Source organism: Bemisia tabaci, chromosome 2 (assembly GCF_918797505.1).
Source record: "Bemisia tabaci chromosome 2, PGI_BMITA_v3".
NCBI lineage: Eukaryota > Metazoa > Arthropoda > Insecta > Hemiptera > Aleyrodidae > Bemisia > Bemisia tabaci.
In genome coordinates, this window is record NC_092794.1 from 63,904,541 (window position 1) to 63,920,963 (window position 16,423).

General features: G+C 38.0%; 1 protein-coding gene across 1 annotated transcript in view; it reads right to left on the reverse strand.

Moving 5' to 3' along the window:
- LOC109039652 (sodium/potassium/calcium exchanger 5) overlaps positions 1-16,423 on the reverse strand; it is a 43,495-nt gene that overhangs the window by 12,335 nt on the left and 14,737 nt on the right. The window contains exons 2-3 of the mRNA XM_019055241.2: positions 1,775-1,975; positions 664-851 (exon numbers count right to left, since the gene is read on the reverse strand). Coding sequence (XP_018910786.1) covers positions 664-851; positions 1,775-1,975 — 389 coding nt within the window. The remainder of the gene's footprint in view (positions 1-663; positions 852-1,774; positions 1,976-16,423) is intronic.

The window sequence follows — 16,423 nt, forward strand, 5'->3', positions numbered from 1 at the left end:
CATGGGCGTTTTCCGCATTTATCAATTAAGACTTTTTGCTCGGTGTAAAAAAAAAGTCTCAAGGATTAACCTAATTTTAGAGTTCTAGACAATGGAAAGATTTTCTCAGAATCTGAATATTAGGTTTTTCCCGAAAAAAGTTACAAGCATCGTATGCCAGCGGGGCGAATATTGAAATGAACGACTGTATGTCAGCGCTTGTCGAGTCGCGCCATCGACTAAGCAATGGCTTAGTCGATGGCGCGACACGACAAAGCGCTGACATACAGTCGATAACATTTCAATAATCGCCCCGCAGAGGAGAATAAAACATATTGAATAACATCAAAAACTTGCCTAACGATAGTGTCTAGTCGTGTGATAAGCTGCATAGAGGCATGCACTTCGTATTAATGGGACTAAAAGGTCTCGTTAAAGATTATGTATAAAATCATTATAGTATCTCATCTATGTACTATCAAAGCGCTGACGGAAGGAACAACGATGAATGCTCGATGACTATATCCTTGTCACAACGCCGAAAAAATGAAGTAACACTGACTTTCCTAACATCAACCCCTGAATGCAACTATTAGTGCTCTAGGGCTGACCGTGTTGCCTATTCAAAAAATGAAGGCGCCTTAAAGTGATGGATTTAAGAATGATCATGAGTATCATCCTTACTTTGCTAGCGGCGAGGCCGGCACACGCTGCTACCCCGAGGGTGTTGAAAACCCCGCTGCCGACAATGGCACCCACACCGAGGTCCGTTTCTGTCACGAACGTTCCAATGATGTTGACGAACAGCTCCGGAAAACAGGTCGCTGTCGCCATGAATGTAGCTCCGGCCACATCCGGAGATAGGTGAAGATCTGTGGACAAATTCAAATTAAGAGGTGAAAACCTTAAAATAAATTTAAAATATACAATATAATAAACTGACCGATTGGCTGAACAAAACGCTTTCTCTATTTAATGTTTCGTGTTTTTTTTTTTTTTTTGGCGGGTACTTCGGAAAAAAGTGACTTGATTCGGGCAGAAATATTCTCGAGTCCGCCAAGAAGAAATTCCTTTTGAATTAAAAGGAGACTAGCTTTTATTAAGAGGACAGTCGCATAAATCAAGCAGATATCTGCCCGATATCAGAGAGTTTCCTCTCGATTTAAGAGAAAGTCTTCTTGACGGTTGACTCAAGCCTTTTTTCCCGGTGCAGGTCATAGTCATAGAAATAATAAAAGAAGATATTGAATAACATTTTGGAGAAAAATATAAGAATTTACGAGAAACCTTCGGAAAGAAATTAAAAATTAAGGAAAAAAGAGGAGAAAAATGGATCATTATAGAAAATGAAAAGAATACTATACTGTTTCAGACATGACATCTGTATGATCCCGGACCAGTCTATCATATTTTACATCGGTATAGCAATTAATTCCCATTAAGGGCATTATAGGAGGTTATGCTGTTGTCTATTTATCCGGATGGATAGGTGCACCAAGATTTTATTATCTAACGTTACTTTGTACATTTAATTAGATTAATTTAGTTATTTAAATCATGCAGATAGATACAAGACATGTTCTTGTAGTCGTTCCGTTTTACTGAAATAAAATTTCTTTAAGAGGAGGAAGAAAAAAACGAAGGTTGACCAAAAACTACTTCACTAAGTAGTGTGATAATATTGACTTGGATCTAAATAGAAATAAAATCTCTTCAGATAGGTTTTAAGTAGTAAAGAATTGTCAGCGTGGAGTGAGATCTTAGGCTCAATAAATAGACTTAAATTAGATCTTACCTTGACAGATACAGTAGACAGAGGGAAGAAAATAGTCATTGCAAACAAAAGCAATGACCACAAAGAAGTAAAGTGCGATGCATAAATGGACGATAATGGCACCGTGTGCCCGTTGCTCTTCGGTGAAGACGTCAGGAGGAAATTGGTCGATTGATCTGTCTTCTGAACAGTTCATGACAGCTTGCGTTATCCTTTGATCCGCTGTGAACAAAAACCAATAAAAATCATTGATTTATGCGGCTGAAAATGTGTTTAATACATTGATGCAGTGATGCACTATATAAATGTTGTAGGCTAATAGTAAAATCAGGCATTTATGAAATGCCGAGGCAGTCAGTCAAATGCTGGAGCAGATAGTCAAATTCTGGTGCAGATAGTCAAATGCCTAGACGGATGGTCAAATTTTAATAACCTGTCGCCTTTTGCATGATTTCGGTGAAGATTTTTTATGGTTTTAGTACTTGGAAAGGAAAAATTGATAAAAAATCCATTTTTGTACTTGATACGGCAAACTTCCTCACATCGTCACCTGCCGGCCAAATTATCAAAAGCTCCATACGACGTTTAGAAATTTCCGCCGCCATCTCATTTTTTTACAGAGAAATTGTTGGTTGAATATGTTTGAAAATTTCACTGAATTTTATCGATAGCACAAAGAATATTCAGTAAAATTTTCGGACAGCTTCGTTGAACAGTTTCTCTGTAAAAAAATAAAAAAAAAAAATTGAAATGTCGCATGGTGCTTGTGATACTTTGACCGGAAGATGACGACGTAATTTTTACTGTCGAGCTTTTACAGAATCTTTATTCTATACGAATACGACTGCACCTTGCGATATATGTTCACTCGCAATGATAACAACTCTGAAAACAACGATCAATTGATGAAAAATTGACAAAAAACTTTTTCTACATACTAATAGAGCATTTTTTAATCAAAAATCGGGAAACTTCTGAGAGGTTCGACCTAAGATAGAATAATTGATTATCATTTAACAAAATTCCTGATCTCGCCTGCGACTGCAACATGTAGGTACTTAATACTTATTCCTGAGGAATCAAACACTTGAATCCTCCATCATTTTAAAATATGTAAGATTAAGAAATTGTAACTAGGAGCGTCTCGTGGTAGTCTTTTCCACTGCATAAACTCAGCGACTTGTTTTATTATTTGTTCCTTGTCAATCGTATTCATTAGATGATTGACAGCGCATTGTTATAACACTCCTCTATAACCCAAGCGGCCTCCGGGTCACTCCTGAAGAATTTTGATCACCGTGACGCCATCTTCCCACAATTTGTAGCCGAGTAAAAATTATGGCTCGATATAAAGTGGTACCGTAGATGATGAACGATCGATAAAAAATACCGGAAGACTTAATACATGCGCTTTTACGTTGTACGAAATAAAATATACAACGCAGTCCGTGACAATGGTCACGTTGTGTTATGTCGTTTCTTCATGGTGTATTTTTTCGTTCCTATCAAAATTGCTATTTTGGCTTATGTGATCCACGCTCAGGGTGAATTTCAACTTGAATTGATACCATTAATAAAAAAGGCGGGAGTGTCCTTTAAAAAGAATCATGTCACACAATGGACCACAGGACAATAAGGTGAAAATTTAAGCACTAAACATTAAGTCCAGTCTATATCAAGTCCACATGATTTAATGTCCAACTATGAATATGTCCAAAATTGTCCAAATTTTTTTCTTCTCATTTAAATGACAGGAACCACCTCAAAAATAAATGCATACTACTACTACCTTCATTCTTAAAAACATTTCATTCATGAATCAAAAGAGAACAGACTCTAAGAGCAGATAAAAACATATGTTCGTGTGTACACTGTACGGATATGATAAGATGAAAACCGAAGCGGGGGCCTAGGAAACGCTCCAATGCCAAATTAAATATTTTTCAGTAACAGATGCTGTCAAAATTGAAAGTCCTCTTTAACTAGTTATTTCGTGCGCCTTCAATCTTGTGGGATACTGTGCAATGCCTCTGACGCGAAATAGTTGCTTAAAGCGTTGCGGCGCGGCAGGAAACCAGCGCAGCGTGACACGCGCATAGGCGCCTACAAACCTAACGGGATACTTCACGCGTTGCGCAATGCGTGAAGTATCCCGTTAGGTTTGTAGGCGTCAGTGCGCGTTCTGCACTGCTAACACGCCGCTACGTTCTGTGTTAGGCTCTAATATTTAAACTCGCGGAGTCAGCGTTTTTCAACTCATGATTTTGAAATGTTTGCACTCTCTACATTGATTATTCCCTTTTAAACTGATGAAAAAGAAATATGTACTACTGGAAAATATAATGTGTTTTTTGTAAATATAAGAGTAGTTCTGTGTCAAATTTAATGATTTCCAAAGCATTCAAATTAACTCTTTTATGTTTTGGGCTTTTACCGTGCTGCAGTGTGGTGTAAGCGCAACTAAACGCTCAAAATTGAACGTATTTGACTCAAGAGGGTAGATGTACAAATAAGTTAAAAACAAAAATTGCGTTCTTCTTTTTTTTCCCTCTTTTATTAATTATTGTATAATGTCTTTCATTACAACTTCGGCTCATTGAGATTCGTATCGATGCCATTGCTTGGAAAAGGTTTTACAAATATTTACCACGTATTAAAAATGTAAATGTTTTTAAAATGAAGCAATCAATTTCATTAAAAAAAAGAATGTACATTTCAGGCATATTTTACATCGGAAATTTCAAGGATAAAAACGAAACCAAGTATTTACCAAAGACAATTTGAAAAGATGAATCAAAACAAGAAATTAACATTTCATTTAAAATATGAACTACGATAACAACACCTTATTCTCTCTTAATTTTCTCATTTCGACATTGTCAATATAATTTTACACACGGACTAAAATATAACGCTTGAATTTGATTTTAGTGGACTCTATATTTGTGGACTTAATTTAGTGGACGTTTAAGTAGTGGACTTAACAATAGTGTGGGCTTTAGAACTGTGGACGTAAAGAAAAATGGACACATAGTCCGTGTACCTCCTGGGCGTTTCGACACTTCTTGACAGTCTCAATTAAAGTTTAATTACCATTTTCACTTGACTTGGCAATACCGCGCAAGATGTGGGGTGCTATAAGCGTGGGTAGCCCGCGGCTTTTTACTCGCAATTCGTCAAGTACGCGCTTGCTCGCACAAATCGCGCCAAACTGGTTTGGCATCTTGACAGTGGCGCCGCGCCGTTTCGAAGCATTCTCAATAAGATTCCAATTGAACTTTCTTGGAGTGGGCGCTTTTCTTTAACACAAGTCACGGCAACATTTCGTTTAGCGCCCTGTTGCCACTTCTGCCGTCTTACCAAAAATACCATCATATCAATGGCCAAAAGGCGGAAGCTAGTATCTCTGTTTCCGACGTTGTAAACTTTCTGTCATTCTTTATTTTTTCATTTGAAAACTATTTTTTGAAAACCGGAATTCCTTGAAACCCTCTTCAATTTTTCTTCTCTGTTAGTAGAATCCTCTGTATCAATTTCAAGCTGTAAAGCTGGCTGGTGCCTCTTTGACAAATTGAACTAGGAGTGGCAATTTTGAAACAATGCAATAGAAAACTTGGATTCGCACTTTAGCCATATTAGTACACAAAAATGAAGTTTTGATTGAAAATATGGCTACCCTAAAAGCGTTTGATTGTGAGAGGAAAATTTTTATCGGATGAATTCTCCGTTCGTCGTTAAAATATCAATAATCAGTCTAATAAGAGTCAGAGACTCTTAGGAATTGGTCGAATTATTTAAAATTGACGAAATGTATCCCAGACCACGTATAAAAAGGACGGTACTTTAGCATAAGCACACCAAACCATTATGTCAGTCGGGAAAGTGACGATTTATTTCGTCAATTTAGCGTTGCCCGTTTTGATCAAGTCTGAAAGAGATTTAGAACCTCATCGTCTATCTTGAGAAAAAATAAAATGAGGATTTGTACGACTGTTGGCAACTACATTGTCTTACGAGCGTAACTGCGTAAGATCTGATCGGTTCGCGCGCGCTCCCAAACTGTGCACGGATGCCGCCACATGCGTTTAAATTACACCTGCTGTGCGATGAATCGTTCATCTGCCAATTAAATCTATGGGGAATGATCGATTATCAAGGTGGTGTTCGCAACGAACATTTTAATCGATTCTTTTCCATAGTTTTAAATCGGTAGATATCGATCGGAATGTTTGCCACTAATCACCACGCATTCACTCTCGCATATCTGAGAAATTTCGATTGCATTTCCGATGAATTTTGAGACATAATAATGTCTAAAAGTAGGGACACCGAGAGCTGATATTCCTTTTTTGCTGATGGTATGAGAAGATCTTATCCCAGTGCAATAATTGCACTTTGCACCACCGTACGTCTCATTTAATAGGTAAATGAACTACAAAGCTGCCAAAAATTTTCCACGGCATATGCAATTAGCCTAAAGCAATTCTAATTGCTCCCATTACGAGATGCTCTCTGCAGTCACTTATCACAGTCTGCACAGGTGTGTGGTCACGTAGAAGAAAATTGAGCATACATTCTTGAAGTTTTGGAGCCAGTCACACGGCTGAACGGCGATTATTTACAATGAATAGGATGAATCAAGAGTAACGTACGCAGAATAGTGAATCACCACAATTTTGAATACTGCAATTACTTGAGAATGGATCAACTTTGCGTGTTTTCGATGGTTGGATCTTGTGAATTACACTCCCCCCTCCCCATGGACCTTCCTTCTATTGATAAATAGGTATATGTTATTCTATGCTAACAACATTAAAGTATATGATAGTGGAAAAGATGGAGCGATGCCAACCTATGGAGGGTCTGTACCATGACAGATTTTAGTGGCGGTTAGGCGTTGCAGATCACCTTAGTGAGCTGTAAAAGCGACGAATAAAAAAAAAAAAAAAAAAAAAAAAAAAAAAAATTAATAGGAGTAATGCGTAACGCATAACGCCTAAGCCGTGTAGAGCTTGGGGGGGGGGGGTGTTTGACTGCGAAACGGCCAGGGGGCTTTATCCCTGATCGTCTTTAAAAGAAAAAAAAAGCTGCATGTATAGTCCAACATTTTAGTGTGCGTACTGCATAGTTTTTTGTCCCTCATAAATTGGTCCCCTCTGTGATGCTACTACCAATGATTCTCATTTCTGTTGAATGACAGTAAGATACCTGAAATAATATAATAAGCACTGATGCCATTAAAATAAAATATTCCTCAAACAAACTTAAAGTTTAGGGTGTGCTATTAGGGTACTAGAGCTTCACCAAAAATCATGAATCAACCAGACGAATTGCCAGTTAGAGAGAATACCCAGCCTGTCTAAGATATGATTTAAAATGTAACAGCGACGGGACAAAATGTGTTTCAGAAAGAAGGAATCGGAAGTAAGAAAACGCATGGGTGAACACGGATCGACGGAATTGTCTCACGGTCATTGGGAGTCGACTTGCGCATGTGAAACCAAAGCTCCCGGCCCGATGACATCTTCGCCGCGAGCTTTCAGCAGTGCATTCATTTCCAATCACACAAAATTGCAACGTAAAACCAATTTTATTCCCGAAGTTTTCGGTTGTTGTCATGATGAAATATCAGAGAGAATGGATTCGATCAACGTGATTCGATCGGGAAACTAGAACGTGAACAGATTGCAACAATTCGATCGAAAAACCCGTGAGTCAATCGACAACACTGTCAATCGATCGAAGTTTTTCGACCAAATCGATGTGGATCGAATCACTGTCAATCGGTCCACATTTTTATTTTTCGATCATATGTCGATTGAATTTTTGACGATCGGTTCACGTTTTGATTTTCCAATCGATTCAAGTCGATCGAATTTATACCCTTTGAAATATCACCTATCTTTAAAGAGACATCCCCACAACTTTGGAGGACGGGTTTCCTATCTCTCATTATACATGTATACGCACCGGCACACAGTGGATCAAGTCAATTAGAGAGGTCGGATACTAAATTTTTGACTAAAACTGCAAATTTTGATGTTTACTTCGTCACATTTTAAATTTTAAGGGGTGTTTCTAGCAGAAAATTTCACGAGAAATCCGATGTAACCACTTTTAGAAGAACCTCGAAATTTTGTATAAACAGAGTTATAAGCTTTTACAGTTTCCTAATTTTCTCCAACCTCTCCTATTAACTCGATCCCCTGTGCAGCACTTGAAACAACTCCTTTCATCGCTAAAGCAAAAGTCTGAAACAGACCAACCTTTCCTTAATACTTCCATTGTATGTATGATACCTTGCTAATTCCTGGGTGATTTCTTTGAAATGCCCTTGAGAGAGTATAATATTGATGTTGGCTCGATAATCTATTTGATACTGCCGGCAGACTTTATTTAACAGGATTTATTAATACCGTCTCTTTCTCCCACTCACATTGCTCAAAATATCAATTAAAAGTAATCATGTTTGCACACTTTATTTTAAAGTGCCACTTGTGGAGACACCGAAACAGATAGTTTAAAAATGGTTTCTTTAGGAGAGGATTTAAGAGGAAGAGAAGTAGAGCATGTAGAGAGACGGGGAGACGGTAAATAGGAGAAGGAAGGATAGGATAAGAATGACAGATGAATACTTTAATTTTAATATATATGCACTTCGTAATAAGGAATGTCTTCCTTCGATAACTACACAACTCGGATATGATTAAAATTACGTGTTTTTACAAAAAAGTTGTTTCTAGGGTCACGCGCATATTTTATTGATTTAGGTATTTTTATCATTTTACATTGGAAAGATAAGAAGGAAATCGTGTGCACCTTCTTGGGTGCCCGACTTCTAGGTTTAAAAACGTTCGTGTTGTACTATTGAAGAACCCGAAATATTGATATTTTTGGATCCAGTGTCGGAGCTCTATTTCAAAACTGAAGAATATGCGCCAAAAAAATTGTCTATTCGCCAACAATTTTCGGCTACATTCAGTTTTATCCGTTTTTTTCATTATTTTTGCTGCGTACCTTAAAAGAAAGAATAAGAGAGAAAAATGAAAGAAGTGAGGAGAAGTTGAAAGAAGAGCCGAATAACCAGTTTGATTTACGAATGAGACTCAAAGAGATATGACGCGGTGTTGATGATTTCGCTTGGATGCAACTATTCCAGCTGATAGACTATGCTAATATTGCTTACAATTGGACTACATTTTACAATTTGGAACTACAAATTCTAGCCCGGTTTTAAAAACGACGTAAGTGCCATTAGTCTCCCTATGCACATAAGTGTTTTTCCAGAGGAGCCAGAATTTATACTTCCAAATTGCAAAATGCAGTCAAATTAAACATTGAGGCACTCGCTGATTTTCTTTGACCAAGGGCAATGCATCATTTCCAATTTGAAGTATTTTAGATTAGAGGGGCACAAAAGACTTCCCAACTTTCAGAGACATTTTTTGTGACAATATTTTTTTTTAAGGAAACCTCGCCATAAGATATATGATGTAGATCAAAGTTAGAATGAACCAGTTAAAGAGAGGGTATTTTCAGGGCCGGATTAAGGGGATGGCCACATGGGCCCATGGCGGCAAATTTTGGGGGGCAGCAAATTTTGCAAATTTCTTAAATGTATGTATAAAAAAAATTACAAACTAGAAAAGGCAACAAAATCTCTCATTTTCTCAGTATAGTAACTTCTAATTTTGTCGTCTTTCAGTGATACAAGAGACAGCACTTTTAGTTAGTCGAGTTAAGAAAGAAACCAAACACGCAATTTGGACTGGAACGGCGCGACTTACAGAGAAATGATGACGAGGACTTGAGATGAAAAGGAGAAGCCCTCGGCGCGGCGATCGGCATGTAACCCTTATTAGCGCCTACAAGACTGCACGAATACTTCACGCACTGCATAAAACATAGTGCGATCACTGCAGTCAGCGTGAAACGGATAGCGCCTACAAGAATGCATGAATACTTCACGCATTGCGCCAAAGACAGTGCGGTCAGCGTGAAACGCGTAGCGCCTACAAGACTGTCGGAATACTTCACGCATTGCGCCAAACACAGTGCAGTCTGCGCAGCGCGGCGGCGGAAGTTAAAATCATTAAACTACATTTATGTTTGTTCTTTCATAATTTTTTCGCTCATTTCTTATGAATGGAAAGCCTTGTCCACACAGAGATAGGTTTACGGAACTTAACTTTCGCGCAAAGTTCCGTGAACTTTTGCTAGTAGTGTTGACAGGGCTTTCCCAAAAAATGTGTCCAACACAAGTAAACGCGTCTTCTGCATCCTTCCCCACTGGCACGTTCACTTGATGGTTTTTATTGATGTTTCAAAACGAATGAGAGGGGGCGGCAAAATACAGGCGGCCCATGGGCGGCAAGTAGGTAAATCCTGCCCTGGGTATTTTAAGTATTTTGATACATGGTGTCACCAAAATTTCACCCAGAACACGAATTTCGGAACGAATAATACGAAGACCAACTTCTAGCTAAGATATCAACGTTAATAGTTCACATTGGCTTCGAGAATTTTGAACATCCCGCTCATATTTTTCTCTGAGAAAGTAGTTGATTGATATCATTTGAGAGGATAATCTGTTAGTAAATTGTAGGCTCCATCCAAATTGCATTTTATCCTAGCGATTTTCAACCACTGAGCGCTAATCTAAAATATATACTTTCATTTTAGCACAAATAAATATCTTCATAAATTTTTAGCGACAGTTCCCGTCGCGCCATATTGGCTTTAGAACGAATGATAGCTCGAGTCAACAACACATTGACTATTTACTGGACGTATTTAAATCAAAAGTATCTATCTCCATTTTAACATGGGCCCTAAGACTCTTACGAGTACATTCATGACAGGGCCCATGCCATAAGGAAGTTGGTTTATTTTGATTCAAATACGTCCGTCTGTGCTGCCTCACTGAATCTCCTGCCATATCTCGTATACATTTCTTATCTAAATCCGTCAACCTTCATGCTTTAAAACATCGTATAGAGTTTGAAAATCGATGCCATGATTGTACAGGATCAATCGGTAGTGAGACAAGTTTTGAATGTCGAAACCAAATGTTTCTGATTTTACAGGCAGGTAAATCTCAGGTTGCGTTAGTTTGCAATGTAAAATAATGATTTTCAAGATGACATTTTCATAAAATACTTCGGAGTTACCATATATTCCAAGGGGTTTTCCCTTCCAGAATGAAGGATCCTTATTTTACTTTCTCTAAACACTCTTAACGAGATTTTCCATGAACCTTTTAGAATTTTTGGGTAAGATAGGCGTTGTTCGGCGCGTTGGAGCACATAAAATGGATGCGAGGTTAAAACTGAAAAATTGATGACTGTTTTTTCCGTTTCGTCAATTTATTCCTCTTCTTACTCATTTCTTATTATTTTTTTCCTTCATCCTCCTCCGACTCCTTTACGGCAATCTATTTTTCATCTCTTTTTCCACTGATACCAGTTTTTTTCTGTCTTTTCTTTGTATCTTTTTTGATCATTTTTCTTGTTTTTGTTACCATTGTTTCTTTTCTTACTATTCTCCTCCCTTTTTTCCTCTTCTTTTTCACATCTTTTCAAAGAGTTTTCATAAATATGAATTTGGCCGTCCAGGAAAAAGTGTGTATCTTCCTCGGGAAGAAAGAAGAAAAAAGACCTCTCAGGGGCCTTACAAGTACTACGTAAGCTATTTTGAGCGAATTTTTGACCCCCGAGCCGATCTCTCGCGCTCTCTTTGTAAATTAAGTAAGTTTAAATTGACCCCTTTATATTTTCCCCTTAAAGAAACGCAGGAGGCTTGAAAATTTTTTGAAAAAAAAAAAATAATAATAATAAAAATTAGTTCCATTGGGAAGTATTAGCTTCTCTTAAAGTGGACGAAGCTTAGGTAAGCCTGAGCTTGAATCCTCTCCCTCCCAGGTGGCTATAACGTGATACTTAAGCAGCCCCCACTCATGCGCTGTTTACAAAAATAAGCTGATTTTTATGTATAAAAGAACTAACACAATAATTATCAAAAATTCTGATGAAATGACAAAATGCGTTTGCGTGATTACAACGTCGATTTGAAAAATATACTGTTAATAGACAAATTATATTCGTTTAAGATGGAGAAAAATGAGAGTTTAATTGATATGCACAATTGCTCCACTCACATCGCCTTACAGGCATGTCATCAAGGCCTTGCGAGACGAAGGACTAATTAAGAAAATAGCTCGAAAGCCAATTTTAAATTATGCAAAATCGCGAGAAAGCTGAGTCGCCGGGCCCGCGCGATTCGGCGACCGTTTCCGTTTTCTTTTTCGCTCGGCCCACACGCATTTTTTAGAGCGAATTTGGTCGATGCGCAAAAAAGAGAAAAATCAATAAAAGGAACAAAAAGTTAAGTGGTTGTGGGCGATTTGGACCCGATGCCAACTTTGATCTACTCGATCTCTACCGGGTACGTTCGTTGACCTTCGTTCGTGACGTTGCCTTATTGCACGGGTAAATCTCAATAGATTTCCTGGATCTTATGTAATTCATAGATTTGAGCAGCCTCTTAAATTTTCTTTTTTTCTTTTTCACTAGAGAGTCTGGACCTCCTCCCCTCGTGACTGAAAAATGTCTCTACTAAAAAGTCATTTTCATGATTTTCAGGAATGTTCTATCTTTGACCCCCCCCCCCCCCCCGAAAGTTCAGTTTGACAAACCGAGTATTCGGGATGATATGGAGCACCGAACGTTCGGTTCACTGAACCGGTTTTTTTTTCAGTGTAAAACAAAGTATTTTTCTCAAGAGACGATCGAAAAATTTCTCCTCTTGAAAATTTTGCCTCCGTGAACAAGACTGCCGTGCTAAGAAGAGCGCCGTATGAGCTTTCAGACGTTGCTAAGTTTCCTTCGATAAAAACCGAATTTACTGGAAAGAATTTGAATATTGCTAAAAAATTGCGCTAAAATTGTCAGACAATTTTTTACGTAATTTAATCCAAAATCTCTAAAAAAATTCAAAGAAAAGTGTACATGAATGCCGTCAAAAATACATTTTATATCAAAGGAAATTTGGCAACTCTCGAATGCTCATACGGCGTTTTTCCTTAGCACGGCCGGCAGAAGAGGCCCTTCTTCCGTGGCCGGTCACAAATGCGAATAAACAATAATCCACGTTCAGAGCTTTGATACTGATCTGGGTTGGTTTGCTCAGGGCCCTGAGGGCACATCAACCGGAAAGGCGAAGGAGCGGGGACAAAAAGGCGGAAAAGACAAGGAAGAAAAGTGATCCGTCGAGGCAGGTTTCTTGACCATCGAGTTAGGTCGCGAGAGGCATGCGCGGGGCGCAAGCTCGCGCTCAACAGAGAAGATAGATGGGCACTGCTGCCGTGCTAAGGAAGAACCTCGTATGAGCCTTCAGACGTTGCCAAGTTTCCTCCGATAAAAACCGAATTTCCTGGGATATTTGTGAATATTTTCCCCCGAAATCTTCACACAATTTTGTGCGCAATTTAATCTAAAATATCTGAAAATTTTAGGGAATAATATGCATGAATTTCGTCAAAAATGCATGTTTTATCAAGGGAAATTTGACAACGCTCGAGTGTTCATACGGCGTTCTTCCTTAGCACGGCAGAGACTGGTCGGCACTGGTCAGCCTAGGAGGGTAAGCCACATCCGCGGAAAACAGGAGGCGCGATCAGTCACCGCACAGTGGCGCAAGCCGAGCATGATGTGGAAACTTTAAAAGTTCGCATGTTTTTTTAATATAAAACATAGAATTTTAAAAGCGGTCCCGCCGGTTTTCTCCTAAAATGATCGTTTCCAAGCACCCCTTATAGTTGAACAGTTACAAAAGAAGTATCAAAGTTTGCGGTGTTAAGAAAAAATTTCATGTCCAGCATCAAATTTTTATATTGACTCGTTCTACTGTGCGCTGCGCTAAAGGTGTGTTGCCAGCTGGTCAAGTGTCAATTAAAGCGCTGCTCAAAATGATCTACATTGCCTCACGAAGGAAGAGTGCCGTACAACAGTAACAAAAAACATTCATTCGACCCACGAACATTGAAAGTTTGCGAAATTTCCTCGGATAAAATGTTCATTTTTGACGAAAGTTATGAATATATTTCTTGAAATTTTCTGAAAATTTAGAATATTTTAATGCATTCAAAAGTGGAAGAAAAACATTGACAAGTTGCCAGGGAAATTAGTGTTTTATCACAGGTTTTGGCTTGAGAAAGTTTATTTTGGCAGTACAGCAGTACAAATTTTGAACTTTTTACTAGCCTTGGCTGCCGCCAAAGCAAAGCCGCTACAGAAAAACACTGTATTAAGATCCAGACTTCCGCAAATTTTGCTGACAATACATCATTTTTCAGGATAATTAGGGATACATTTCCTTGAAGTTTTCAGAAATATTAGAATTAATTGAGCAGAAAATTCCCTAGAAATTTAAAAAATAAGAGCTTACAAGTTTTCCAGGAAATTCATATTTAATTGGGGGAAATTTGACAACGCTCAAAAGTTCATACAGCATTTTTTTCTTAACGCTTCAGTATTAATATCCGCGAGTATAGGATAATGGTATTGGTATAATAACGCTTTGATGCAACTATTCGTGCTCTATGGATATCCGTGTTGCATCCTAAAAATTGAAGGCACTCCGGTAATTTTGGCCCAGACCCGCAGCGACACGCTGTCACGACCCGGTGTAGTGTTGGTATTATCTCAATATGTGAAAATGGCACGAACCTATTCTTTCCTGTCCTCTTACCCCAGCTTTATCAAATAATTTCATCTCGCCACATAATCGTAACTGCTCATCATACGCTACTGTGTGCATGTGCATGGTTCATGGACTAGAGTGATCGGGGCGCCTTCAAATTTTTCATATGCAACACGCGTGTCCATGGAGTACGAATAGTTGTATTACGACGATATTATGGATCTCATTGAATGCATTGCTTCATTGCACTGGTTTATTCTCTTTGTTGACTTGTGATATCAGAAAAAGGAGCCTTGCTCTGTCTTATTCAACCTGAATGTCAGAAATTGAATTGAAATATTTCATATGCATGTTTCATCAAGTTGTTCGGTTCAACTTTAATTGTTTGATCTTATTTTTTATTTTATGAGGCGCAATTACATCAGTTGATGTTACCCGGGGATTAAGACTGTTGTTGCATACTACGATGTAGCGATCAGTTGTGATACGGCGTTGCAAAGTTTATACGAAGTATCCCAGACCACGGTTAATTTCGGTCGGATGATTTTTGATAATGGATAATTGAATAGGGAATGGGCCCTAGGAATTGGAATTTTGTAGTTTCGTGGTCATTCAGCTCATTTGGGGCTCATTCTCTATTTAAACTTCTGCATGGTCCCAGACATCAACCGACCTAAAATAATCGGGGAAAAAACCAAAGGCATAGGTAGTCTGGGACACTTTGCATATGATTTGCAACGTTTTATTGACTGATGATCGTCAAATCGTAGTGTCAACAACAGTCTTGAGTCCCGCGTAACATAAGTTGATAAAATTGTGCCCCCCCCCCCCCCCAACAAAAGAGATTAAAGTTGTTTTTTAACCAAACGACTTCAAAATATAAGCATTTTCAATGGTAAAAAAGGCAGACTTTGCAATGCTGTATTGCAAAAAGGAGCGTTGAACTCAAACTAAATTTTCATTAAAGGATTTTTTCATCACAGAGTCTTGTTTGGGACGGATTTGAATGAAATCCCTGTCTTCCTAAAGAAAGGGCACTAAAAGGTCCTCTTACGAACATGCCCTTCTCTGAGAATATTCTTGAAAAAGCGTAATACATTTTTACAAATTGATACGAAATGCCGTTAGTAAGATTTCTTTGAACAAAATAAAACGCATGAGTAGAAATTTGCAACATCACAATTGGAGATGCGACTTTAGCAATCCGCATTCGCTGAATAATCCATATTAATATGTCAATGTCAAATATTCTATCCATTACGTAATCGTCGTTTCAATTTTGCAAATTTTTGAGTAACGCCATTCAGATTTATTATTGAGAGGTTACGATAGTAGGTTGAGGCCGATCTCGAGTGCTATCGTGTACTTGAAAAGAAATGCTGTCGGTAAAAGTTGAAGGCTGCAATTTTATGGCAGAGACAGAAATTTACGGCTGGAACAAGATGGATCATTTTTTACTTTTAATTCATGTAATTTTTGAGTAATGCATTGTAAGGATTCCATAAATAAACTTGAAAGTACTGTATAAACAACTAAACGTCAAATTTTGATCGCTAGGATAAAAATACGATCAACTTTCTACTTAAAATCATCCCAAATCCAGGATACCATGATGAGGTACTGAAATACAGAGGTTGAAAAAGTTTTAATTTAAGGATAGATTTATTTCAACTTTTATGTTTTTTATTTTTGTGTTATTTTTATTTATTATCTTCATAATTATTATTTTTAAAGCGTCCTCTCAGGGAGATATGTAATGTTGAATGATTTTCAATGGGACAAGGAACCATAAAGGAAGATAATTGCTCAATTATTATGTGCGAGTATATTTCATTAGATTGCATACCAGTTATTCTAGTATAATCGTGAATGTTAAAAATTGTAATGAAACGTTTTGGATGACCACCATCAAAACACACACTTTACCGACCTTGGGCTGGACAGTGGCATTAGTTTTTTTGTAGATTATTT